The following is a 27,670-nucleotide window of genomic DNA, read 5'->3' on the forward strand; positions in this document are numbered from 1 at the left end:
GGGACGCTTATCTTCAACAAAGGCAGGAAGCTAGTCAGAGTTGAGGGGAAGATCGATAGCGCCCAATACAGGGCAATCTTAGAAGAAAACCTGTTAAGAGTGTACAAAAGTCTCGAGACTGGGGTGGAGGGTTCACCTTCCAGAAGGACGACGACTCTAAACATACAACCAGAGCAACATTGGAATGGCTTAGAGCAAAGTATATTCGTGTGTTGGAATAGCCCAGTCAAAGTCCAGACCCAAATCCAATTTAGAATCTGTGGCAAGATTTGAAAATTGCTGTTCATAGACGTTCTCCATCTGGCTGCAAGTTTGCAGTTGATTCACATTGACTTTTCCGTGATCAAATCCCCTCACTCGAAGCAGGTTTTAAAACACTGAATACTTTCTAATTGGGATAATACTGATCCATTTATGGGCTCAAACTGTATAAAAGATAACATTGCTATGGACTAGTTTCATAATGTCTATTTCTAAATTATACACCAGGCAGGCATCATGTGTATAATACTAGAACATAGGTGGATAAATTAAAGAATACGCACATATGTGAAAAGGTCCAAACAAATGTTTATTGGATCTGCAAATTTTTGTACTTTTGGCATATAAAATATTCTGCATTGTTACAAGACCATATAAACACTGGATTCGTTTTATAAATACTGGTTCTATGAATCACACAAAAAATTCTGTATACTGGGAAATAATTCCTCTGTAGATGGTGTTGTAGCTAATTTACCGTATGAGGCTGTTCATAATAAAACATATACAAAGATACTGTATATACACAATATTTGACAAACCATTCATGGCCACTCACAAACATACTTTTCTTCTGAAAGTATTTAGACATAAATTTGAAAAAACTTCTCTCTCAAGTCTTTGCTTTCCTAAAAATAAAAGCAACCATGGCACAAAACACTTTTCACAATAAAGCACTTTTCATGTAGTTTAGAACACACAAGCTCTGATTAAACAAGGTCTGCATATGATGCCATGTCTCGTCAAGGTGCGGTGATAACAAAGAAATCTCTTCCAACAACTTTGGCTCGGCTGAAATGAACCTCAGATGGATCTAGAAAGAATACACACGACTTGTTTAAAACAAAACAAAAAAATCTGAATATGGGACACTAAACAACATTGATAGTTTAATAATCAATCTCAGGGCACCAATGACATGTTTTCGGGAGAGTGAGGCCTTGGCTATATGCTATATTGTAGTGCAATAACTAAGGATACAACATTCTTCTTGTCTATTATTTTAATTCCACAATTGAGTCTTAATTGCATGAGCTGAAATGTGGCATTTGTGGGCCTGACTAAGTACCCATCCACATTGCTAAAACAAAGAACTGTCAGAACAGGTGGCTGAACTGACGTGCAGAAAACATTGTCATTTCTACAAAGGACAAAAATTGATTTCCATTAATCCTGGAAGTTTTCCCATGTGCTGCTGCTTTAAAGGGAACCCTGGCACTTCCCGTAATCTCATTTTAGCAGACCATTACTTTTAACTGAGCATGATCTAATAGCTCAGCGTTTGCAACGGTCAGTTTTAGGTTACAAAGTTAAGCTGTTGCAGCTTGTTGCTGCTAATCTTGCTCTATAATCCTCTCCTACAGCAACAAACCTGTATAAAATATTAAACATTTGTTATTTATTAAGCTTTTTAAGCTGGTTTTAGTCCTTAAAATGTGTAGTGGGTGGCTTTAAAACATACAACATATACAGAATAGAAAATAAATCACTTCAATACCAGGCAATTTCACCTCCTTCCTGCCCAGGCCAATTTTCAGCACTGTCACACTTTGAATGATAATTGTGTGGTCATGCAACACTGTACCCAAACCATAGAGCTTTCTTTTGGTGGTATTTAATCACCACTGGGTTTTTTATTTTTTTGCTAAATTAACGAAGAAAGACCAAAAAACACGTTTTTCATTGTTTCTGTTATAAAATTTTGCACATAAACATTCTTCATGAATTTATGCGAAAAAAAACATTCTGCTACATTTCTTTGGTGAAAGCAACCCAAATCAGTGTATATTTAGTATGTAGGAAAGTCATAGAGTATATATGTAAAAATTGATCAATCCTGATATACTGACAGTCCATCTCATTCCTTGAGGCCCAAAAATGTCAGGACAGAACAGATATCCCCCAGATGACCATTTAGGAAAGTAGACAGTCCAAGGTATTTAGTAAGAGGAATGGTGTTTTTTTTTTTTTTAAAGTAGTAATTTTTTGAAGATTAAGAAATGTATTTTTTTTTTTTTTACTGTCACCAGTGCAGTACAGGGTCATCATATAATGGATGCGGTGGTGATCATAATATACCATAGTAACATTGTACTACTCGTGAAGTCAGTGTTTTTTTTTTTTTTTTTACACATTATGTTTACATATAGCGATGAATTTGCTATATGCCAGCATTTTACTGAACAAAATTGATTCATTCTGTTTTCGTTGTGATTAGCCACAGGTGATCACATGGCACAGATGGGCTATGATTGGCTCAGTGTGTACCATGTGATCACACTGACCAATCACAGCTAGCAACACATTTGTATACAATGGAGATGGCTTGAAAGGAAGCTATCTATTGTTTACAACTATCATGTGACCTGCTGTGATTGGTTACAGTGGTCACATGGCACCGGCAGCAGGCCCGTACAGTGATCCGTCATCTGCTGCACCGATGACAGATCGCACTGCCGCACGATCCAGGAGGATGTCACATGACACCTGCCCGGGTCAACAAGAGGTTCCCGCTGGCATCATCTGCCTATACATGGGGTGGGAATGGGTTAAATTAAATTTCACCAAACATTGTGCTAAGAACATATTAAGTTAATATACACATACATGCACTACACACATACATACATGTATATATTATATTATATGCTATATGTTGTTTTAAAGCCACCAACTACAAAAATTACTACACAATTAAAGCAAAACACCACATTTAAGAAAAAAAAACACAGGGTTAAACCTTAAAAACAACCATGTAAACAAGGTTTATTATTTAATAAAGGTTTGCTGCTGTAGGAGGAGATTATAGTACAAGATTAGCACCAACGAGCTGCAACAGCCTAACTTTTTAACGGGCTGTTACAATGATCCCTCAACCATCAGCCACGAGATTGGCTTCTGTTCACAGAATGGGACTTTGGCTGTTCAACATCCTACAGTATAGCTAAACCTAAGAACAAAAAATATTTTACAGTTTACCAGTCCTTAGATGTGGTGGTTTCATTATTTTAAATTATTCAGGCTACAAACATTTTTAGCATGTACAGAAACAAAACTACCTGCTTATCTTGCCAGAAATGTAGTGTCCTTGTCACTCCATCTGAGCAAAACGCAAAGCAAAAGCTAGATTATCTTTCTTCTGTGAACTACTTATTCCTTCGCCCCCATATGTAATGGAGATGAGAGGAAGACATGCTTGGAGTGCAGCTGGGTAATAACCACCTTGGCACAGAGCAGTGACTGTAGCCACCATACGCATGTCATTCCTAGGATTACTAGGTGAAAATAAAGGGGGAAAAAAAAAATGTAGTGACCGCTTCTAATAACTGGTAAACTGCAATATATTTGCTCTTTTGATACTTTTTAACCTAGGCCAATCCCAAACATAATTTGATGTAGCAATTGCACAAGTAGCTAAAAAGAAAATGGATCATATAAGAACAAAAAAAAACAGAGTCAACAATTACCTTTAGGAATAAAGCAAGGTAAGCCTGGGCAAGCTCAAAATCCCGTTTTATGTCCAACATTCTGCCAATCAGCTTCAAGAAGCTCTGCATTACTTCAACAGAACCACCGCCTTCTGGAGCCAAGTTCCGAATCTCTGTGTCAATGTTGGAAGGTCCCATCTCCTTTATTGTTTTCAGTGGAATGTCATCTAAGGATAAAAACAATCATTTTATATATTTGCAAGTTGTTTTTACATTTGTGATTACTGCAGTACTTTGTGCTTTTACAATGAATCATGGCACTTGTTAGGGAAAACTTCCACCCCTCAGTTTTATTTTTTTGAAAAGCACAATTTAAATAGAATGCGTATAGTTTTGTAAATGTTAACCCCCTTATATGCTGCAAAACTATGGAAAGAAAGAACCTTAGAAGGACCCAGCAATCTAGGTAATCCAGCAAATTAGCTAGCTCCCAGTTCCAGCATGATCAGCCTACTCAGTCTTCAGACACAAGGCAGGCACTTATCCAATGCAAGAGCTCTGAAATTGGAAAGAACTCTGGCTAAATTTTACCAGAAACAACATTGTGCAGCACTAATAAATAGGGTATGTGAGGGCCCTGTATAAAAAGGAACCTCCACAGATCCTATAGTGAATAACCAACATGCAATCATATGGGGTGTTCAATAGATTAGTAAACATTATATATATAAGTGCCCTCAGCACACGTAGAAAAGGCCCATATCCACAATGGAATAAATATGCCCAAATGTGTGATATATAAAAATAAAAGTGAAAAAGTCCAAATAGATGTGATAAACAAATCACCAGGGTAATGCAAAGCCAGGATGGTAGATGGATTAAAGCAATAGTGAGTAGGGGTCAGCACTGTGAAGGGTGTCACAACCAACAGAAATTGAAGATGCTTAGCAGATCAAAGGGACCCAATTGGCATATGCCTAATGGATCTCTGACAGGTAATAATGAATAAACACCTAGTAATGGGTATCTTTAAAGCCAACCTCCATACGATTCTCCATGCATCAATGGAAAGGAACAATCAACTCCCGCTACGTCTCAAAAGTTGGTAGCGGAGCAGCTATGAATGGCCCTCAACTTCTCTCACATGCAAGAATCTTTTCCATCATCCCCAGATAGTATACTCATTCAAAAAGACAACAAAATACCTCCTCATAGCGTAAAACTGTATGGTTAAAGGAATTTAATAAAGTTTAGAACACTTCAGCTGATACACTAGCGCTATTCAGATAGCTTTCTGTAAAAAGGACGCAATGACTTCAAAACAGGCTTCGATCCGACGCATTTCGTCGACATAGACCTCATCGTGTTCATTGTGTAAAAATAGAAAATGTGACCCCAAACAGATGACTGACCCATGACACCAATATATGTAAATGATCCAATTCACCTCCTGGTATTGACCACATCATCAGCACACTTCACATTCAATCCGAAAGACAGTTCATCAAGCTTCGCTCCGGGATTGCAGGCAAACCACGTTACAAGCCTCATTATCAATCTGTATACTCATGTCAAAAAGTGAACCGACAAAAATAAAAGTAAAAACTACATATCTTTAACCACTTCCATACCAGACCATAGACAAATGACGCCAGGAGGAACATCTCCTCCCTCCAGGTGGACATCATATAATGTCCTCCAGTTTTCGCCGCTCCTGCGGGCCCCTGCAGTGTGGCAGTTGGGGATGAGGCACGTCCCTCAGACACAGCTCATCCCAATCAGGGTAAAGAGCCAATAAAATTGGCTCTTTACCACGTGACTGGCTGTGTCCAATCACAGCCAGTCACAAATGTCAGCTGTAGTGCTGTTTCTGGGTTCTCCTACACAGTGTGTAAGGAGTCGTCCTGGCTAAGAAACACAGAACAGTGTCCGATTGCCCCCCTAAATAAAGAGGACCTGTCACAGCCCATCAGATGACCCGTCTCACCAGCCCATCAGTGTACCCAAGTACCTGTCATCAGCGAAACCCAAGTACCTGTCACCAGCCCATGATTCATAGAATATACATTGGGGCGTTTGCTTTCCAAAATGGGTTCATTTTGTGGGTATTTCCACTGTCCTGGTGCTCCAGAACCTTCAAAGGTGTGATAGGCCATCAGGAAATTATATTTGTAATTTATGCTCCTAGAACAGCTGATGGTGCTCCCTGCATGTTGGGTCTCTCTATGTGGCCTCGCTGTGTAAAAGTCTCACACATGTGGTATAGCCATACTCAGGACGAGTAGCAGAATATATTTTGGGGGAGTAATTTTTGCTATGTACATGCTATGAGTTAGAAAAATCGTATAAATTGACAACTTTGTGTAAGAAAAAAATAAAAGTTTTCATTTTCTTACCACATTTTCCAAAAACTAGTTAAAAAAAAAAAAAATCCATGTGATTGGAGCAGAGATCAGTGTTCACTAAATGAAAGCCCAACCCCCCCCCCCCCCCAGTTAGTAACACGCCCCTAGGAACACTTAACCCCTAGACTGCCACCCACTGGTTAACCCCTTCACTGCCAGTGTCATTTACACAGGAATCACTGCATTTATATAGCAGTGATTACTGTATAAATGACAATGGTCCCAAAAATGTGTCAAAAATGTCCGATGGGTCCCCCACAATGTCGCAGTCACATTAAAAATCGCTGATCCCCGCCATTACTAGGAAAAAAAAAAAAAAAAAATTATTAATAAAAATGCTATAAAACTATCCCTATTTTGTAAACGCTATAACTTTTGCGCAAACCAATCAATAAATCGCTTATTGCGATTTTTTTTTACCAAAAATATGTAGAATAATACGTATCGGCCTAAACTGAGGGAAAAAAAATGTTTTTTTTTATATATTTATTATAACAAAAAGTAAAAAATAATGCGTTTTTTTCAAAATTGTCGCTCTATTTTTGTTTATAGCGCAAAAAATAAAAGCCGCAGGGGTGATCAAATACCACCAAAAGAAAGCTCTATTTGTGGGAAAAAAAGGACGTCAATTTTGTTTGGGAGCCAAGTCGCACGACCGCGCAAATGTCAGTTAAAGCGACGCAGTGCTGAATCGCAAAAAGTGGTCTGGTCTTTGACCAGCAAATTGGTCCGGTCTGAAAGTGGTTAAAAGACGCATAATACCTCCAATTATACGTTGGGGTGCTTGCTTTAACCACTTACGGACTGCCGGCTGGAGGTTTACGGCGCTGCCATAACCCTGGTATCCTCTTTTTCAGCAGGTGGTCTTCTTTCAGATAAAAGTGGTCTCTGTGGCGGATTTGCAGCGAGATCCTTTTTATGGGGATGTAAACAAATGATTGGAATAAAAGTGACTTTTTTTTTTTAAGAACAGTGTAAAAATAAAAAGGTAAAATAAATAAGAAAAAAAAAAAGTTTAAACACGCCCCGCCTCGCCGAACTCGTGTGCAGAAGCGAACGCATACGAGTAACGCATTCATATGAAAATTGTGTTCAGTTCAATTCAATGATCAGTAGAATGAGAGCAATAAAAGCCCCTCTCCTCAGTAGCTCAAAACATGCAACCTGCCACAGAAATGTATTCATTAAAATGGTTAAAAAAAAATCACATATTCTATGCGCATCATAAATATATATATATATTTGATATGGTAAATTTGATGTACCTAAAAATAAAAAAACGCATAGCTTCATATATTAAATAGCTACTACTTTTTCTTTACCTGTGCCACCAAAAATATAGTATATCTGCTGGCTTGCCCTTGAAGGAAACAATATGTCGGTAGGACTATCTGACCATTTCCTGCAAGGGTTAATGATCATATAGCTAATATTAAAAAATGAGCAACCAATCACAGCGTACCAAAACATTACTTAAAATCTCATAACTGAGAGGTACAGAATATTTAATTATAGACAAATCTGTTCCTCCTTGGTGAGGTGGGGCCAACAGAAGGGGAGTTTCACGTCTTGAAACATTTGGGTTTATGAGTTGCACACCCATTCCCCGTTCCGTATGAATGTGAAGTGGGATATTAATGCCTGCATCAATAGAGCATAGTCCATATAGACGTGGTGGGTTCGTTTTTGTTTTTAATATACAATTTTTAAATGATTTCACATATTGGATATATAATATATGAAGCTATAATGTGTTTATTTTTAGGTACATCAAATTTTCAATATCAAATATTATACTTTTTGTTTGTCTATGATGCATAGAATATGTGGTTTTCACCATTTTAAATGATAGATTTCTGTGGATTTTTGTTCATTAGTGTGATCCGATCCACACAGACCGCCCTGAACAAACCAATTAAAATAAGTCCGGTTTTTAGTAGACTTAACATGTATGCTTTAAAGATATGTCGTTTTACTTTTATTTCGATCTATTCACTTTTTGACATGAGTATATAGATTGACAATGAGGCTTGAAATGTGGCTTGCCTGCGAGAGCGAAGCGTGGCTTGCCTGCGAGAGCGAAGCGAGGCTTGATGAGCTGTCTTCCGGATTGTATGTGAAGTACGCTGATGACTATCGAGGGTTGCAGCAACCACGTTGTCAGAAGGAGGCTTGACATGCACCCACCCACGCCATCTTAGCTCATATAAGGAAATTAATTCGATCACGTACAGGACGTGGTGGAGGGTTGCGGCAACATTGTTATCAAAATGAGCCTTGGCATGCACAGACCCGCGCTTAGTTCATAATACGAAATGTATTGGGTCATTTACATGCTTGGTGTCACGGGATGGTTATCTGATTGGGGGGGGGGGTCACATTTTCTATTTATACGCAATGACTTGGACAATCTTACACCCCAGTTGTCTATGTAGATGAAACGCGTCAGTCGAGGCTTGTTTTGAAGTCATTGTGTCCTTTGAACTGAAAGATATTTGAAAAGTGTAAAAATTGTATCAGCTGAACTGTAAGTGCCCTGAGCTTTATTAAATTCCTTTAACCATACAGTTTTACACTATGTGGAGGTGTTTTGTTGTCTTTTTGGATGAGTATACTATCCGTGGATGGCAGAAGAGATTCATGCATGTGAGAGAAGTTGAAGGCCATTTATAGCTGCTCCACTACAGATGTTTGAGACATAGCGGGAGTAGATTTTTCCTTTCCATTGATGCATGGAGAATCGTATGGCGGACACAAGTAAAGATACCCGTTACTAGGTGTTTATTCACCATTGCCTGTCTAGATTCATTATGCTGGATCTATCTACCATTCCTGGCTTTGGATTACCCTGGTGATTTAACACATCTATTTGGACTTTTTCGCTTTATTTTTATATATCACATTTGAGCATATTTATTCCATTCTGGATATGGGACTTTTCTACATGTGCTGAGGGCACTTATATAATAGACTCTTCCAGTACGTTAGATATATATCATGCCAACTCGTGATGCTTATTAATATTGAGCACCGCATACGATTACAGGTTATATTGGTTATTCACTATAGCATCTGTGGAGGTTCCTTTTATACAGGGCCCTCACACACCCTATTTATTAGCGCTGTACAATATTGTTACGGAGCTTATCACAAAATGTTCTTTGTGGTGTTAGCCGCTTTCATTTTATTTGGATTACAGCGCAGTGCTATTTTTAATTTTTATTAACTTTTACCAGAACAGGGTCTGGAAAGTGCCCTACTTGGAAAACTAATGCTGGAGGGCCAATTTAAGGCTAGTCCCACAACTCCCAGGCCAGCGGTTCAATCCAATATTCCGACTAAGCTGAGGAAGGTCATGCTGGATAACTGCAATCAAAGAGACCAGCTCAAGCAACAATGAAGCCTTGGTTGTAGAAAAAAATGTTGAACAAAAAAAATGCTAGCAAAAGCAGGTTACATCAGAGTTTAAGTAAAGGCCATCTTCCTAGGACACTAGCAAAAAAACAAAACCAAAAAACTGAGGCATGCTGGTAGCGGGAGGGATTAGCCTGGGCTGGCCTACAGTTTTTTGTCTGCTAGCGTGCAGTCTTAATTTTTATGTAGCAGTGTAATCTTATGGTGAAAGGCTTCCTGTGTCCCTCAATGGATGAGAAAGAAATCTGGATCATTGGATCCATAATATTGGATGAAATGTGAATCTCATAGCTGAGTGGAACACTAATGCCCTGTGTGCACGGTCAGAAATTCCGATGGAAAAAGTCAGATCGGATTATGTTGTCTGAAAATCCGATCGTGTGTTGGCTCTATCAGACTTTTTCTGTCTGATTTTCCAAAGCACAAAGTTTGAGAGCAGGATCTAAAATTTTCCGACAACAAAATCCGATCGCATAAATTCCGATCGTGTGTAGAACGGACAAAGTGCCATGCATGCTCAGAATAAACTAAGACGAAAGCTATTGGCTACTGGTCCGTTTATAGTCCGGGCGTACGTGTTTGAGGTCACCTCGTTCAGAACGATCGGATTTTCCGACAACTTTGTGCGACCGTGTGTATGCAACACAAGTTTTGGACAAAATCCTGTGGAAAAAAAAAAATCAGACGAATTTTGTGGTCGGAATGTCCGACTGTGTGAATGGGGCATAACACATTGTATTATCAACAAGGGTTAAGGGCGGAAGTTAAAAGGAAGCAATGTTCTTGCATATAAGAGTCTATTTTAGAGGCTACCAGAGACTATTGAGATAAATGGTTTTATTCCACTGGATATCTAGATATACTTCAAATGATAGGGCTTTGTACCATAAAATTCATCAGTGGATGTCAAGGATCTATGGTCCATGAAGCCCGAATTTTTGTAAAAAAAATAAAAAATAGAATATATTTAAGAGTAACATTCTGGATTTTTTTTTTAATGAAAGAATTTAAACTTATACGTCCTTTACTATAGACAGGCAACCATTTATTTTAATTTCAGTTAGCTAGACAGAAATGAGACTTACAGTTTTGGTGATCAAGGGCTTCTTCAAGCTGGACACAGAAAGTAGATTTCTGTTCAAGAACTCCAAGATTCAAAATTTTAGACTAAAAATAAAATATACATTTCAGTCCACCTTACCAAACAAAAATGTCATGCACAAAATTTACTTTACAGACATAATTATAATTCTTCACACAGTGTCTAATAACTGTATGCCTCTGTAAATATTAAAGACCATGCCTTCTGAGTTCTAGATATCTACTGGAAGATAACAGGGTACTTCTGTGATCACCCTAAAAAGCAGTTATATTTATAAAAGAAAAAAAAAAGTCTTATAAAAGGCAAGCTATACTGGTTATCTAGCTGGCTGTAAGGAGGGTATAGCCCATATGTGAAATATTTAGCTCCTAGAGTCAAATTCTTGAAGCGGAGAGACAGTGGGGCAGATCATTATTTGATCCCCTGCAGATTTTGTAAGTTTGCCCACTTACAAAGAAATGAAGGGTCTATAATTATCACAGGTGTATTTTAAATGACAGACACAGAATATCAACCAAAAATCCAGAAAAAACACATGATACAAATGTTAGAATTTGAGTTTCAGTCCAGTGAGTAAAATAAGTATTTGATCCCCTACCAACCAACAATAATTCTGGCTCCCACAGACAGGCTACAGTATGCACTACACAGATTAGTCCTGTCAATTCAAGAAGGTGCTCCTAGCGACAATTTGTTATGTGCATTAAAAAAAAAAAAGATTCTGTGGACAGGTGTCTTTCTGGATTTTTGGTTGATATTCTGTGTCTGTCATTTAAAATACACCTATGATAATAATTATAGACCCTTAATTTCTTTGTAAGTGGGCAAACTTAAAAAATCTGCAGGTAATGAAATAATTATTTTCCCCACTGTATATCACATGATGGAAGTGATGGAGAATTATGCTGTTAACCCTTGGTAAGGTCACTTACCCTGAACTGCCTTGTGCATACAGGTTATTAGAATATATTATATGCCAAAATTGACTTTAGCATCACTTTGGGATCACTTTAATTTATCAGTCTGTAATGACGAAAGCTCTTAAAATCCAAAATCTTATAAAGCACAGGTGTCTGGTGTGTTTGCAAAGAGTACATTTATTTTTAACTGGGTTTTATATTTTTCCTCTATAAGTCAGACATAGACAAATACAAGTCATCCAATAACCATTACAGGAGAAATGCAGGTGAACTGTTGAGAGAAAGACAAAGTTCCCTACAGCATACATGAACTAGAAAAGCTAAAATTTCTGGGGATATTGTGTGAAGTGTTCTTGCCTCCACCTACTGGAGTGGGCGGAGAAACTGGGGGGGGGGGGGGGTCATAATGTTTTGGCTGATCATGGGGTTGTCAGCTTTTGTCACTTCCCACTCTAGTTTTGAACATTTCGCCATTCACACCTATGGGACAAATTTTGCTGCAAAAACGCTGATATTTCTTGAACCATTCGGCAAAATGTTCCACAAAGTAATAGCACACCAATCAGGAACAATTCGCACATTTTGGTAGATTACTGTCTATATAGTGTAAAAGCTCTGGGAGGAGTTAGGGTGGTAAATTTGGCTAATAATAATAATAATAATAATAATAATAATATATATATGTGAGAGAACAGTAAGTGCTCTTGCTATGCAAGAACACTTAATTACAAACTAATAGATCACAAGATAAGTAGGACATTCTCCAGTGTCTGATACACTTTGACTACAGTTGCTAATAAGCAAGAAATTCTAAGTAAATGAAATAACTTACTTGAGGATCTTCCTCCTGGGTCTCAGAACCAAAGCGTGGAACAAGTCCTGGAAGAGTTGGGATAAAAAATGGTGCCGATTTGGGCACCTTCGGAGGCTCTTTGGGTTTGTTCCTTCTCTGAAAAAGTGGAAAAAATTAAAAAAGATATTACTTTGCAGAAATTATCTTACCAGTGACATTAAGGCATTCACACCTGAGTATTTTCAGCTTGCAAAACAAGCAAAATCCCATTCATTTCAATGGCACCTGTTCACGTCTGAGCATTGTCACCCGAAGCAAAATGCCTAAAAAAAAGACCCTAGCTCAAAAAATAACATGAGCTTCTTTGGGGCAGATTATAGGCGTTTTTCTGCCTTTTACATTGGTGACCTGAACAAAATCACGGCAAAATTGGGGTTAAAAAAACGCGGCAAAAACACGCAGGTGTGAAAGCAGTCTACATATAAAGTCGACTTCTGTGGGACACTTCCACATATTAATAAAAGAACAAAAATAGTAAAACAAAAAAATACCCCCAAATCACATCAGTGCACAACTTCTCAGAGTAAAAAAGCCCTTTCTCAAGTAATATCCACCTAAGAATCTCACTTAAGAAAGGGGTTTTTACTCTGAAACATTACGATTCCCACAGCCACCTGAATCATAGGTGTCCGCATGCCAATTGAAGGTTTTTTGTGTTTTTTATCAATGTGTATTGATATTTGTTAGTTGCAGTACTTTTAGCCTGGATCACCTCCCTGTTCAGTAAAATATGCATTATGTTTGGAGCTGGGTGTTTACCTTGGTCTAGCTAGAGGAATTGTGGGGAGATCCAGTGCATGCACTTTGATTTACTGTTATGTGTTTATAGGATGCCTTTCATAAATATATGAAATTCAAAAAGTTAGCCATTTGGAGTGCTGCCTATTATTTATTTAGGGTACACTTCCACATATGCCATTAGGAATAAACTTAAACGGTATCTCCCCTTTTACATCAAAGTTGGAACACCACATAACAAAATTGCAGCTCATCGTTTCTTTTGAAAAGTCCAACACTGAAAATTTAAACTAGTCATCTTTGTTTATGAGAGGGCTGAGGAGCTGTGCCCACCATAATTAACCTTCTCTGTACTGTGCTAGCAGATCTCATTTTAGTAAACCAGGCTTGAACACTGCCCAAATAAAAGTGTTAAATATTTACCAACTGGGCTTCTCCATTGTATGTTAATGAGAGGGAGCTAATCTCTTGTGTGCCCATTTAACAGAAGCCAGCCACAAGACCAGTTTCTGTAGAACAGATAGCTGTACACACAGGCCAAAAGTCAGCTGGCCATTTTCACCCCATGTGTACCTTTCTATAGGGACAGATCACAAACTGATTGAGAGAAAAAAAAAAAAAAAGTGAATGGAATGCTAACATTTAAAGGGGTTTTCTCAAATTTGACTGTAAAAGTGGTTTACGTTTACAAAAATAATAGAAATGCACTTTTTTTGCAGGGAAATGTGCATACATTTTTTTTTTATAGGGATCTGTAAAGCATTGCACCCACACTCAGCAGATCGTGGCTATAATGCCACGGTCCTGCATACTGCCTATGTATACCTCTGACATGAGCAAGCAGTTACACTTGACACAGGAATCATAACCACTTCCCGCCCAAGGTACATCATATGACGTCCTGGACTTTGAGTGGGGATATCAGAATGATGCCATTTTGTTCAGACAGCGATTCCCTGCACCGTAAGAACAATCATAGCGGCAGTTCAGCTGCTTGATCATTCTTGCAGGCAGCGGAAGGGGACATCCCCACTCTCGCCTCCCTCCGATGCTTCTACAGGCTCGCCACTACGATCGCGAGCCGGAGAAGAAACCTGCCTATGCCGGAAGTTAGCCATAGAGAATATAGAGGATCAGATGGTCCCCGGCAGTCTCTGACTCTCGGAGGCCCGGGAGGAAACAATGCTGGGGACTTGGCAGGAAAGTCTGAGATCATTTATTTTTTTGAGCTCAGGCTCAGACCCCACATCTCTCTATAAAGAGGACCTGTCACATACTATTCCAATTACAAGGGATGTTTACATTCCTTGTAATAAGAATAAAATTAATCCAATTTTTTTTTTAAAGGGAAAGTGTAAAAATATATTTTTTTAAAATAAACAATAAATATAAAAATTAAAGCACCCACGTCCCCGCACGCAGAAGAGATCGCATACATATGTCGCATGCGCATATGTAAACGACGTTCAAACCACATATGTGGGGTATCACCACGAACACTAGGGCGAGAGCAATAATTCTAGCCCAAGACCGCCTCCAACTCTAAACAGGTAACCTGTAAAAAAAAAAAAAAAAAAAAAAAAAAAAAAAAAAAGAAAATTTTAAAGCGCTGCCTATGGAGATCTTTACGTACCGACATTTGGCGCCATTCTATATATGTGTGCAATTTTAAAGAGTGTGAAAAAAATTTGGGATAACTTTACTGTTTTGTTTTTATTAGTGAAACAGTTTCTTCCAAAAAATAAAAATGTAACATGTTACACCCTGAATATGGATGTAACATGATACAAAAGGTGAACCTATCCTTTAACGTGTCGACCTACAGTCCTTCAATTTCTGATCAGTACTAGCAGTACTTAATGAACTTTAACTCAAAAAACTTAAACTCTTAATAGACTATATTGGCACTTTTGAACTGACTAAAAAACACAGTACCTTAATGACATCAAGGTTTAGCAGATTCTTCCATCTTGATTCAGATAACAGTGATAAGGTCACCAGCTGCTCTGCTAACTGTTCTGGAGACTCATATTCCATCATATCCTCACTGGAGTCTTCCCTTACTTCAAGTTCATTTTCTTTAGCACAAAGTAGGTGATAATATTATACATCAAATTCACAAGGTACAATTAATGCTAAACAGTTACGGTTATGCAGTAGAAAATACAATTTACCTAAAGTGAAAACCTGGCTTTCAAAAGGACTCCAAGACTTGCAAAACACCTTTTCCTGTCACGCTTTCCATTAAGACTTTATATAGTGGTGCATTATGAAGCTACTCCACCAGAGTTCTCTGGCCATTCTTTAGCTATTTGTCATGCTGCAGACAAAAGGCATTGACTATGGAAAAACGAATATGCTGCTTGGACTGTGTACATTTTCCCAGAATCCCACAAGCATTAAAGTAGAATTCTAGCAAAGCCTACCTGCGCTTTTAAAGACCATAGCGGGGATGGATGATATCGGGTGTCAGTGGATGTTCATCCGCCGACACCCGCTATCCCATAGGAATGCATGTATGTCCATATTTCATCCAGAAACGGATGGATGAAATACGGACATAGTGTCCGCACGTGTGAAAGGGGCCTATGTTTTGCCAAAAAATCTACTTTAAAGACTTCCAGGTATCACGGTTTATATCAAAAACGTACCCCTGCTGTTATTTCACAGAAACAGTAGTCTCTCTCAAAGTGTAAAAATCTCATACATATAAACCCGTGAGAAGAATGACATCTTGGAGGAAAAGCAGAGATTTATCCTGTTCTAACAGAGTTTATTCACCTCTAAACTATTTATTATCGTGGAGGTCTGCAAACAGTTTTGGCACACCTGGTCACATTACATTTGTTGTCAATTTTCTAAGTGAAAGAAGCCAACACAACAAGGTCCTGTACCATGTTATTATTTAAACTTAAACTCCAGGTTAGTGTAAATTCACGCCCGACAAAAAATTCTAGCAGCTTTCATTTCCCTGTGTTAGAGCTTTTTAGAAGTGATCATGCTGATAACAGAGGAACGGAGCAGCAGAAAGACACGGGACTTAGAGGTTTTGAGAGACAAGTAAACATTACAGATATATATGTGGCAAGGTCAGATTTCATGAATGGGGTTTACAATCACTTTAATATCTACAGCAGCAGAAAGTCTCCCAGATGAAGGAAAACCAAGACTGACCAGACTGATTGCATACACAAATTTTGGAAACCAAAATAATCTGTTGGGAAAATTGAGATCCAGAATGGGGGATGCCTCCTTTAGCCTTGGGGACTGTACGCAAGTCTGTATAGAAACCCTGGAACCTTTCCTCTTCTGGGACAGTAGCCATGACCTCCTGAGAAAGGAGCTGCTCATCAGCAGTGAAACGGACCACTCAGCTTTGTGTAGATGTTGGCAATTTTGGCAAGAAGCAGCAGTTTTACCCACTGGGGATCTGTCTTGATTTTCTGGGGTAAAGTGGCACTCTTACCACCTCCTGTGACTTTCCTGATGTGGGAATAAAAGAGATCCTTCCCTTGACAAGAATTCAAGCCAAAAGGATCCTCTTCATTATGTGCCATAAGCAGACCAATCCTGGATATATATATAGGCCAGAGTACCTGCTAGCTTGCTACACTGCAACCATGTGAATTCTTTATAATGTTCTTCACAAAAACAGAGCTTTCTTTTTGTGGTATTTAATCACTCCTGGGTTTTTGTTTTTGTTTTTAAAGCAAAAAAACAAAGTGAAAAAAAAAAAAGTTTTAGTTTCTGTCAGTAAATTTTGTAAATAATTTTCTCCTTCGCTGATGGGTGCTAATGAGGCAGCACTGATAGGCTACACTGATTAGGTGGCACAAATATGCTGCACTTATGGGCGATAGGTGGCACTGGGCACAGATAGGCATCACTGATGGGTGGCATTGATGAGCAGCAGTGAATAGCATTGATGGGCTGCAGTGATGGGCAGCAATGACTGGCAACACTAACGGGCACAGATTGGTGGCACTTAATTGTAATCAGGGCACTGATGATCAGTGCCCTGATTACATTCTTAGACGTCCTCTGAGGAGATGCCGCTGATCGGCTCTCCTCTCCTCACACTCTGTCAGTGTGTGAGGAGTGCCGATTACTGGCATCTCTGTGTTTACATGTGACCGGCTGTGATTGGACACAGCCGATCACATGGTTTAAGATACAGAGCCCTTTACACAGATTAGGGTCGCACGGTGTCCTAGCAACACGGCGCAGCCACAATCGCAGCGCGCCCCCCGGGCACATTTCAGTGGTCGTTCTGGGCGGCCATCACATGACATCAACCCACAACGAGAGGTTAACAAGCATTGTCAAAGCTTTCCTTAGACATGATATAGCCAGGTCTTGAAATTTCTCTTAAGATTTCCAAAACCTTGTACAAAAGCAGTGTGCCCAGGACATGCCACGGAAAACACTCAGAACCATCAACAGTAAAACAAAGTGAACCCAATTATATCACAGAGCTGGTGTGCGGCTCACGTAAAATTGGTAGGAAATATGAAACCAATAAACTTATAATGCATACCAAGCACACATTAATTAACTGTATGGTCCTCCCACACTGAACCTCAAATAAAAGAAGTAGAGGTGTAAGTGTTAATTCAACCATGACTGAAGGGGTTATTGAATATTAGGTGGTGTAGCCATAGATAGATCCTCAAGCCAGTCTGAATTTTTTTTTGGACAACCTCTGTTACTGTAAGTGACTTGGTAGAAAGGTAGAGCGGAGTTCACTAGGGGCTTCAAAGAATGAAGAGGGAAGAGAAGGCTTTTTCCAATGTAAGGTAATAGATTTTCTAGCGTAAAACAATAGGGGGCCAAGGGTTGTCCATTGCACATTTATAGAGACCAGATCTTACACTAAGCCTAGTAGGCAAATTCTGGGATTGAGAAAAGGTGGTGTGAGCAACAGCGTTCATAATATTTACAATGCTATGCCAATACTGAGTGATGGCTGGACAAGGTCAGAAGATATGTGAAAAGTCCCCCACTGAGTGATTGCACCACCAGCAGGAGGAATAGTTCACTGGGCTAACCTTGTGAAGCCTGTGTGGTTTAAAATAAGCACAATGAGCCATTTTAAATTGAATTAGGTGATGCTGACTGGAGACAAGTTGTTTGAACAGCCTTTCCCAGATATCTTCCCAGTCCTCCTGGTCCAGGTCAGGGACATCCTGTCTGCCATTTTGAATATGGCAAGGTCTACGATCAGTACAGCCTACTTCTGCAGAAACCTCTTTCAATAAGATATATCGTACCCTGAAAGTGGTGACCCAGTGCACAGCTGACACAGGCTGCTTTAGTTTTAGACACAGGCACACTGCATTATTAAGAAGAAACATCCTCAAGAGTCCTCTGAACTGGATGAGGTATCGTCACCATCCCCTCCCCCCCCTCAAGGCGACTCTGGACCATGTGAAGTATGCACTTTAATAGTATAAACTAAATAAATATATATTTTGAGAAAGAGACTTGCCTTCAATATTAACAGTTGCTCCAGGAAGCATAACCACAACAGGCTCATAATCTGATGGAAGTGGGCGTAAGGAGATCAGGGAAAAGAGAGATTTGTTTGACCTGTAGATAACGAACAAACAATAGTCAGGTAAATGCACCCAGATTGCAGAAGTATTATAACCCAAAATAAAGCAAGCAGCTTAGAACACACCAAGATCAGTCTATATCACACACTTCAACCACAACAGACATACTATATGTTCCTGTTTACTAGCACGTCATTCTAACATACAAATATATTGGAGCCCCTTGCCCCCTTTTCTGTCTACTATTTGAAGAATACAAATAGCTGCAATATACTTAAAACGTATGTCACGGCAAATAAAAAAAACGCAGTACATCTCTGCAATACATTTTCCTGCTTTATCTCCTTAAATATCCTGCAAGTAAAGAAAAGCCTCAATTGATCTGCCAGTAATGTTTCTCTGGTTTGTTCTTTTTTTCATGTGTTAGTCACTCTAGTGTCCTTTGCTAAACCACCTCTCTCAGATCTATAGTCCAAGATAACTAGGAGGGCTGTTTCTGATAACACAAGAAGCATTTAGAGGGCACATGCAGATTCATTACTAAAAGTAAAAAAATAAAAACTGTTCCTGACATCCTCACATTTAGAACAGGTGTCTATTGGCTTGATGACATCAGGAACAGTCCACCACACAAGACCATAAAGGGGGGGAGAGGAACCGCAGGGACCAGTCCTGTGCAGGGAGGATTTGGTAAGTATATCTTTCTCCAATCCCCTAGATAAAAACGAGCCGTTAAACCTTGCAGTGCAGGCACAGCCCCCACTGCAAGGGAAATTTTTTGTTTGCCCAGAGATGGGTTTTAAACAAAGATCATTTTTGAATTTAGGTCCATTTTTGATGCAGAGACTGGTCTTAAAGGCAACACAACACATACAAGCCAAGCAGTAAGATAGCCCCATATAGAATGTCTTGGCGCTAAATGTGGTCACAGTTAAAATCAAAAAGGTAAACATTATTCTAGGCCATCTGAACCTGATGAAGTGTCCATATTTCTACATTACAAATAGCAATGATTTTAAACAGAGGGGATCTGTATTTCATGAGCAGATAGATATAGGACATACCACAAGTAAATACCAAGGTCATCCACATGAGCAGTGGCCAGAAAATCTCCAGTGGGGGACATCGTTAGGCTGACAACAGCTGAATCCAGCAGGAAACAGTCAATGAGGCTGGAAAGAAAACACAAGAAAATTATATATAAGAAATTATCTTTACCCAAAAGGCTTCTAATTTTCATTACAGGGCACCAATGTCCAGTGGTGAAATCTGTAAAATATGTGCTCACAGCTTGCCACTGTTTCGTTTCAGGAATTTTATTGCAAAATTATATACATTTTTTATTTAAGATTAATAAAAGGTCGACTGATATGGGTTTTCCCTGGCCGATATTAAGAAATTGCCGCAGCCGATGGCCGACATACGATGCCGATTTTTTTGGGCTGATATATTAGGCTGATTTTTTTTTTTTTGATTTTTTTTTTCCCCCTTCATCTCATAAAATCTAACAGTTAGACCCCTTTCACACTGGGGCGTTTTTTGGGCTAAAAATAGCACTTGTAAAGTGCCTGCAAAATGGCTCCCCTGCAGTCTGTGTGAAAGCCTGAGTGCTGTCACACTGAGGAGATGCGCTGGCAGGACGTTAAAAAAAAAAAAAAAGAAAAAAGTCCTGCAAGCAGCATCTTTGGAGTGGTGTATACAGCTCCTCCACCACTCCTGCCCATTAAAAAGGAATGGGCACTGCTGCCGAACCACCTGCAATGCGATTTGTAAGCGGTGCTTCACGGGCACATTTAACCCCTTCCTCGGCTGGTAGCTGGATTATAGGTGCCCCGCTAGCAGCCAAATAGCGCCGCTAAAACTGGCAGCGTTTTACCGTCAATGCCTGCCCGCTCCAGTTCACTTGTATGTACAATTTAGGTTAAAATTTTTTTTATAATATATATATATATATATATATATATATATATATATATATCTCACAAAAACAGGTAATCAAAACTTTTGGATGAAAAAAAAATGGGCTAACTTTACGGTTTTAGTTTGTTTTTTAAAATCATTCATGTATTTTTTCCAAAACAATTGCATTTGAAAGACCGCTGCGCAAATACCGTGTGACATTAAATATTGCAACAACCGCTATTTTATTCCCTAGGGTCTCTGCTAAAAATAATGATGAATTCGTTCATAAGTGGAAACATTGCATCTCTTTAATCTTTTCTTGGCAGACTGCCCAGAGAGGAAACAAGTCTTCACTGATGTCTTCAGGCAACTTGCATTGACTTCTATTACTGAAGTAATTTGCAAGTCCCACTGAAGATATCATCGGCCTTTGCCGATGCCGATTAATTAAAAAACGCCAAATATCGACCGATATATCGGTCGACCTCTAAAGATTTACATAAATAAATAATGCAAAAATAAAAGTAAATAATTTTATTATTAAAATTAAGGTGGCTGCTTTGGCTACTGGAATTCTGAGCAGCATAAGATTTCAGATCACGTTTATCAAAACCAAAATAATTTATATTGGCCATTACCCTTAACGTCAACCTAAGTCTTTAACCTCCCTGGCGGTATGATTCAGTCTGGAATTAGGTGCTGAAAGCGGTACAATTATTTTGCATGGAAATCTGGCGTTTTATTTTGTAGTCCTGTAATTCGTAGGAATAACTCTCTTAAATCTCTTCAAACCAGAGTCTAGCAGACATCCCGGGTATGATAAAGTTTATAATATAATAAAGAATAATAAAAATTATTCAATATTTTAATCAAATCCTAAAACACTGAAAAAGGGACACTTTTAGGTTGCTATGGACAATCTCCAAATTCCAGGCAGAAAAAACTGTATTTATAATATAAAAGTGCATGCAGGGCATTGCACAGACCACTAGGGACAAAGGGGGTGTGTATTTTTTAATACAGCACTGTAATCTGTAAGATTACAGTGCCGTTTGTGTTTTGTGTGTTTTTACTTTTTTGAATTTGCCGCCGTTCTCCGCTCCCGTGCGCTGTAACGTCGCAGGGAACGGAGCTCGGCGGCATTCGGCACTGTGAATCGAGGGGAGGACAGCTCGCTCACACAGCGCGGGGGACATCGCTGGATCCAGGGGACAAGGTAAGTAAGTCTCCCTGTGTCCTCCCCTGCATCCAGCGATGCGATCCCGAGTCTGGCTCGGGGTTACTGCTCCTGCTAGTAAATTCCCAACCTGAGCCAGACTCAGGATTACCGCTAGGGAGGCTATCTAAGAGGCTGCATTTTGCACTGTAATGAATGTGTGTGTGTGCGCGTGTGTTATAATACACTTCAATTTACGTTGAATGCCATGCTAATGCACATATAGGGCAATGCACCTCTTTGCATTCTGATGCACCGCACTGGCAAAAATAGTGCAGATTTTTTCACATGTTGAGGCATGCCTCAAGGCAATGGCACTAAAATGCAACATTACCGTGAACCTGGCTTAAAATATTTATAAGGTAGCAATAGCACTGGAGTTCCCATTTTAGTCTTCAAATCAACCCCTTTGACTCTATGGAGCCTTCTTTGAATCCTAGGCCAAAGGTTTACATGGGGCCTCAACTTCTGACATGAACAAGTCTTGTTAATTTCCAAAACGTTAATGGGTCCCAGATGTTCTAATATGTGACAGCAGAATGACAGGGCATGGGGCTTAGTGCCAGAAAAGGACAGAGCTTGATCTCTACTTTGGCTAAATGTAAGGCCCAGTGTACATCTTTGCCCTGGGATTGAATGAATGCACACACAGGAATAGATCTGAAGTGCTTTCTGCATTGTTGCTACATTGAAAAATATTTTAGGCCTACAAAAAAACAAACAAAAAAAAACTACACTTAAACCTAACTTTTACTCTAATCAAATCATTAATGTTTATCCTCCAGCTTATTCATAAATATTTTACAAATATTACAATAATTATACTATCATGATATTTATTGGTATAAAAAATAAAAATCTAAACCTGGACTGTGAAACCCAATGCAGTTGCTACAGATTAAGGAGGCTTCAAATACAAGCTTCCCTAGATTGCCAAGCCTAGCCATGCAAATAGTTTTAGAACTCTTCCATTCTATGTCCATTCTATGTCCAGACATGGGCTAAGCCAAAAAAAAAAAGCGACTTTAGTTTAACAGAACCAGTTATTAAAAATGTGATTCCACATTAATAAGCAATAATAAGCAAGCTGGGTTCCAGAAGGGGGCTCCAGTTTAACTGAAATGACTCCTTGAAGTTTCTAACGTTAATTTTTCTAGAAAAAAAATATATTAATAAACTCAAGTTCCAATGTGCAGACACCCACTCTTTACGTATAAAACCTAAAACCAAGATGGAGAACAACTAATTTTCCAGAGTAAAACTGTGCTATTCAAAAGTGATTACTTGGGAGGTATTTCTTAATGCAAAGTTCCATTTATGGAAGTGGTTGCAGCCAATACAGGCAAAGACGTGCTTATGAAATGAGTAACTGGAAACAGCACACCTAGTCTATGTTTTATCAAAAAAATAAGTAAAGATAAAAATAGCCTGTAGGTATGCATGTATTATGCAAGCCATTACAGAACCTGCTCCGTTTTGAACATCCTGCTGCCCAAAAATGTACTAGTATCCGTTACTTTGTACCAGTCCAAAATGTCTTACCATCCAGATGGAAAGTCCCAGACTTTGATTGTACAGTCCATAGATGCAGTCATTAGCCATCGGCCATCCGGGCTATAAGTCTACAAATGAAAAGACAAAGAACAAAAAATAATTTGTTTTACTTCATGATAGGCATCTTTAAGTTTAGTGATTTAGCATTTGTTGGTAAAAAGATAATTAGTCAGGCAGCTTACAGGAAGAAGAGTGCTAAAGATGGGTGCCAAAAGTGTGGTGATGCTCACTGGCAATCCAATCAGCAGACAACAGACCAGGCAGGGAAACTTGGACCTCATACATACCATCAGATTTTCTGTAGATTTTTGTCTTCAGATTTACCAAATCCATATAATATGAGGTCAAACCTTAACAGTTTCAATTTGTATGCAATCAGGCAGCCCCTTGCACTACATGGTTTTGGTAAATCTTCAGAAAATCGAATGGCCTTAGTGTCAAGAACTGGCATGAAAAGGTTTTAAAAGAGCTGTACAATATGCAACCCATACAGTACAGGGATTTGGCTGGATTACAACAGCCTGTACTCAACCAGTTAAGCAGACCAAAGATGACTTCAATTTGTTTCCTGAAAGAAAATTGCTCAGGAATGCCTCCCGCATCGCTATTATGTTCCTCTGGCAGGGGGGTGTAGGTAGCCGGCAGAACACAATGACTACTGCTAGAAGTTAAAGCTGCCGGCAGTAATTGTAGGTAAACAAAATAAAAATAAAAAAGGCTGGTTGTACCAAAGTCGCTCAATGGATAAGCCTGTCCATACATGGATTGAATCTCAGCCGGTCCCTTCTGAACCAGCTGAATATCCATCTATGGCCGGCTTTAAGCATGTTGGGTGTGGAAAAAAAGCTGGGAGTACAGTAGCTCTAGTGTTTAGCCACAATCAGAAAAAAAGATTCACCCATGAATCAAAGGGTTCAGTTTTGGTCTGCATATAATATATAACCTGACAAGTCAAAAAAAAATAATGGATTACAATTGACCTCTAATTAACCCCTTATTAACACGCAGTTTGCCCTAAAAACCCTAAAATAACTGCCTTTCCCCTCCAATTTATGTTCTTGATTTTTTATATATATATATATATATATATATATATATATATATACACACACATATATACACACACACACTTTTTATTTACAATAATACTGCTTTTGTTTAAAGGAACACTGTTCAAAAAAGAAGAAAATGCAGAACAAAAAAAAGTTATTTTTAAAAAAAGACAACATTGCGAAAAGAAAGCCCCTTTGGTCAAGAAAAACACAAGTATGTATTACTTTGTGATCTTAAAATTAGATTAAACTTATTTATCTAAAGTGATTATAAATCCTAAAAAGTTTTTATCTTCATGTATTCTATTCATGAAGGTAAAAAACCTGTATCATCGGATCCCCCCCTCACCCCCCCTTGTACTTACCTGAGCCTGATCTCAATCCATCACTGTGCATGAGAGCAGGGGCTCTCTCCAATCTCTTCCTCCCCACGAGGCAGATTGATGAGGCAGGGGCTCTCGCTGCTGTCAATCACATTCTGCTGACAAGGGAGTGAGGGGAGGGGCAGAGCAGAGCCATGCTATCTAGGTCAATAGACATAGACAAGGTGGCAGGGGAGCGAGCCTGCACCACTGCCCTCATGGAAAGCATTTTTCTATGGGGGCACTCGCCAAAGAAGAGGAGCCAGGAGCACTGGCAGGGGACCCAAAGGTACAAAATGCCGAGGGTTTAAATATTAATGGAGCCAGTTCTCCTTTAAACACTTTCAGACTGTAAACAGTAAAAGTGAGCTGAGTGGCTCCACAGCTGCCTGATCACTTTAACCACTTCTGGATCGCCCACCGTTATACGTTGGTACTTTGAAGAAGAATATCGTTGTTATGGCAGCAGCTATCTGCTTTATCCCCAGTATTCTCTTCTTCAGCAGGCGGTCTACTTCAAGATAAAAGTAGTTTAAGCTGCAGATTTGTTGGGAGATCACTTTTATTAGCGGTGGGAGAGGCCCACCCTCCCTCCTTTCATCTCTTACTGGAGCCGTCAGCAGCGGTGGAGGTGATCGGATCTTCTCTCTTGTGCGACACTGAGATGAGTGAAGTAAAGATGGCCCCCACCCGTCTCCATATCAATGCAGGGCGGAAGCAACGTCACTTCCGCCCATAGCTCTTAAAAAGGTACTTTTTTTTTTTTAAATGACTGATTTTTTTTTTATTGCATTTTAGTGTAAATATAAGATCTGAGGTCTTTTTGACCCCAGATCTCATATTTAAGAGGTCCTGTCATGTTTTTTTTTTTTTCTATTACAAGGGATGTTTACATTAATTATGATAGAAATAAAAAAGTGACAATTTTTTTTTCTTTTAAAGAACAGTGTAAAATAAAAAAATAAAAGTTAAAATAAATAACAAAAAAAATTATTGATTTTTTTTTTTTAAATGCGCCCCGTCCCGGTGAGCTCGCGTGCAGAAGCGAATGCACCCGCATATGAAAACGGTGTTCAAACCACACATATGAGGTATCGCCGCGATGAGTAGAACGAGAGCAATAATTCTAGCCCTAGACCTCCTAACTCAAAACATGCAACCTATAGAATTCTTTGAACATTGCCTATGGAGATTTTTATCGGTAAAAGTTTGTTGCCATTCCACAAGTGGGTGCAATTTTGAAGCGTGACAAGTTGGGTATCAATTTACTCGGCGTTATCTTTCACAATATAAAAAAAAAATTGGGCTAACTTTACTGTTGTCTTATTTTTTTAATTCAAAAAGATTATTTTCATGTCTTCTGCAAAATATATGGAGACTAAAAAAACCTCTGTGTATTTCTCTTATGTTACGTAAAGTGAAGTGAAAGGGGCCAAAATGCTGTTCCAAATATTTAACTGTTCCCAATATCCTATAAAAAATTTGCATCGGTCAAAGAGAAATCACTGAATATGTCAATGTTATGTGTTTCTATTAGACATGAATTTGGCCTGCAGGCAATGCAACATTTTTTTTTATAAAAAAATACCAATATACACTGAAAACAGAACTCTTTCATTTTGAAAAGTATTGCATTTACTTTGTCCCTGATCATTTTGTATTTCTAGATGATTATTATAGACTGATAAGAGAAACAGCAATTAGTGCCAGGTTTGCCCCTGAGCTATGGTAATCTCCTTATGCAATAATAGGAATAGTTTCATATTTGGAACAATACTTTTCAGTTGAAACCAACTCTAAAATATATATATATATATATATATATATATATATATATATATATATATATATATATATACACACACACACACACACACACACACACACACACACACATATATATATATATATATATACACACACACACACATACACGTAATTTGACATTGGTTCTTTATTAGCTTTGTCCCCTTCTTGTATGTGGAGTGCTTGTCTGTATATACCATTTACACTAGCTGTGGGTTTGCAGCACATGAATAGGAGGAAAAAAAAGGGGGAGAGGTCTTTAAAGATAGGCATGTAAGAAAAAATAGCTCTGAGGAAGAGTCCACCCTCAAAATGCATCAGATAGGTTGACCCTGGAGATGGCAGCTACATGACGTTTAGCAAGATTGGGCACTGCAGGATCTGCAGCTAACAGATGGTCAAGCTGGTCTCATTCAAGTTGGTTTTAAGCAAAAAATTGTGTGATCAAGATAGTTTGTGTGCACTAGATAAGGTAATTTATCAATGTTTTACTGAAGGTATGTCACAGTACCGGCGCACTATTTTTGTTAAAACTTTTTTGATACTTCTACATCATGCAATACCAACAGGGAGTCTGATAAGTCCCAAATTTTGCAACATGACAATGACCTCAAACCAAACTTATTTAGCTTTAGCAAAAAAAAAAAAAAGCAGGGAATTCTGAAAGAGATCATGCTCCCACAGAGCTATGACCTTAAAATTAATGAGCCTAGATGGGTAGTTAGTTCCTTAGATGTTCGAAACAACATTCCCACCAAGATTATATTAATAACTTTACATTTTTTTCACAAGTGCCTAAAACATTTGCATATTACTGTATAGAATAACATTTTTGTACTCACTGTAAAAACCATCTTTTGGAGTCAATTTAGAGACACAAGAATTTGGATACTGTAAGGTTATACTGCAACCTATAGGAGGATTGGATGCTGGCAAAACATGTCCCTCCATTAACTCCAAAAGGAAAGGATTTTCCTTTCTCATTCACTGAGGGACACAAGAATGTGGATACTTTTGGAACACCCAAAACACAAAAACAACTACCAACAGATCTAATGAAACCTAACTGGGGACTGCCTGTAAGCCCAAAAGCTTCCGGAAG

General features: G+C 38.8%; 1 protein-coding gene across 1 annotated transcript in view; it reads right to left on the minus strand.

Annotated features, from left to right (window-relative positions):
• Positions 1-550: 550 nt before the first annotated feature.
• WDR36 (WD repeat domain 36) overlaps positions 551-27,670 on the minus strand; it is a 119,842-nt gene continuing 92,722 nt past the window's right edge. Inside the window, exons 16-23 of the mRNA XM_077462297.1 lie at positions 23,337-23,416; positions 19,741-19,848; positions 18,610-18,710; positions 15,057-15,199; positions 12,363-12,479; positions 10,594-10,675; positions 3,729-3,916; positions 551-1,075 (exon numbers count right to left, since the gene is read on the minus strand). Coding sequence (XP_077318423.1) covers positions 926-1,075; positions 3,729-3,916; positions 10,594-10,675; positions 12,363-12,479; positions 15,057-15,199; positions 18,610-18,710; positions 19,741-19,848; positions 23,337-23,416 — 969 coding nt within the window. The 3' untranslated portion in view covers positions 551-925. The remainder of the gene's footprint in view (positions 1,076-3,728; positions 3,917-10,593; positions 10,676-12,362; positions 12,480-15,056; positions 15,200-18,609; positions 18,711-19,740; positions 19,849-23,336; positions 23,417-27,670) is intronic.

This window comes from Lithobates pipiens, unplaced genomic scaffold, assembly GCF_037356315.1.
Source record: "Lithobates pipiens isolate NorthernLeopardFrog02 unplaced genomic scaffold, aLitPip1_a1.2 Scaffold_3, whole genome shotgun sequence".
Lineage (NCBI taxonomy): Eukaryota > Metazoa > Chordata > Amphibia > Anura > Ranidae > Lithobates > Lithobates pipiens.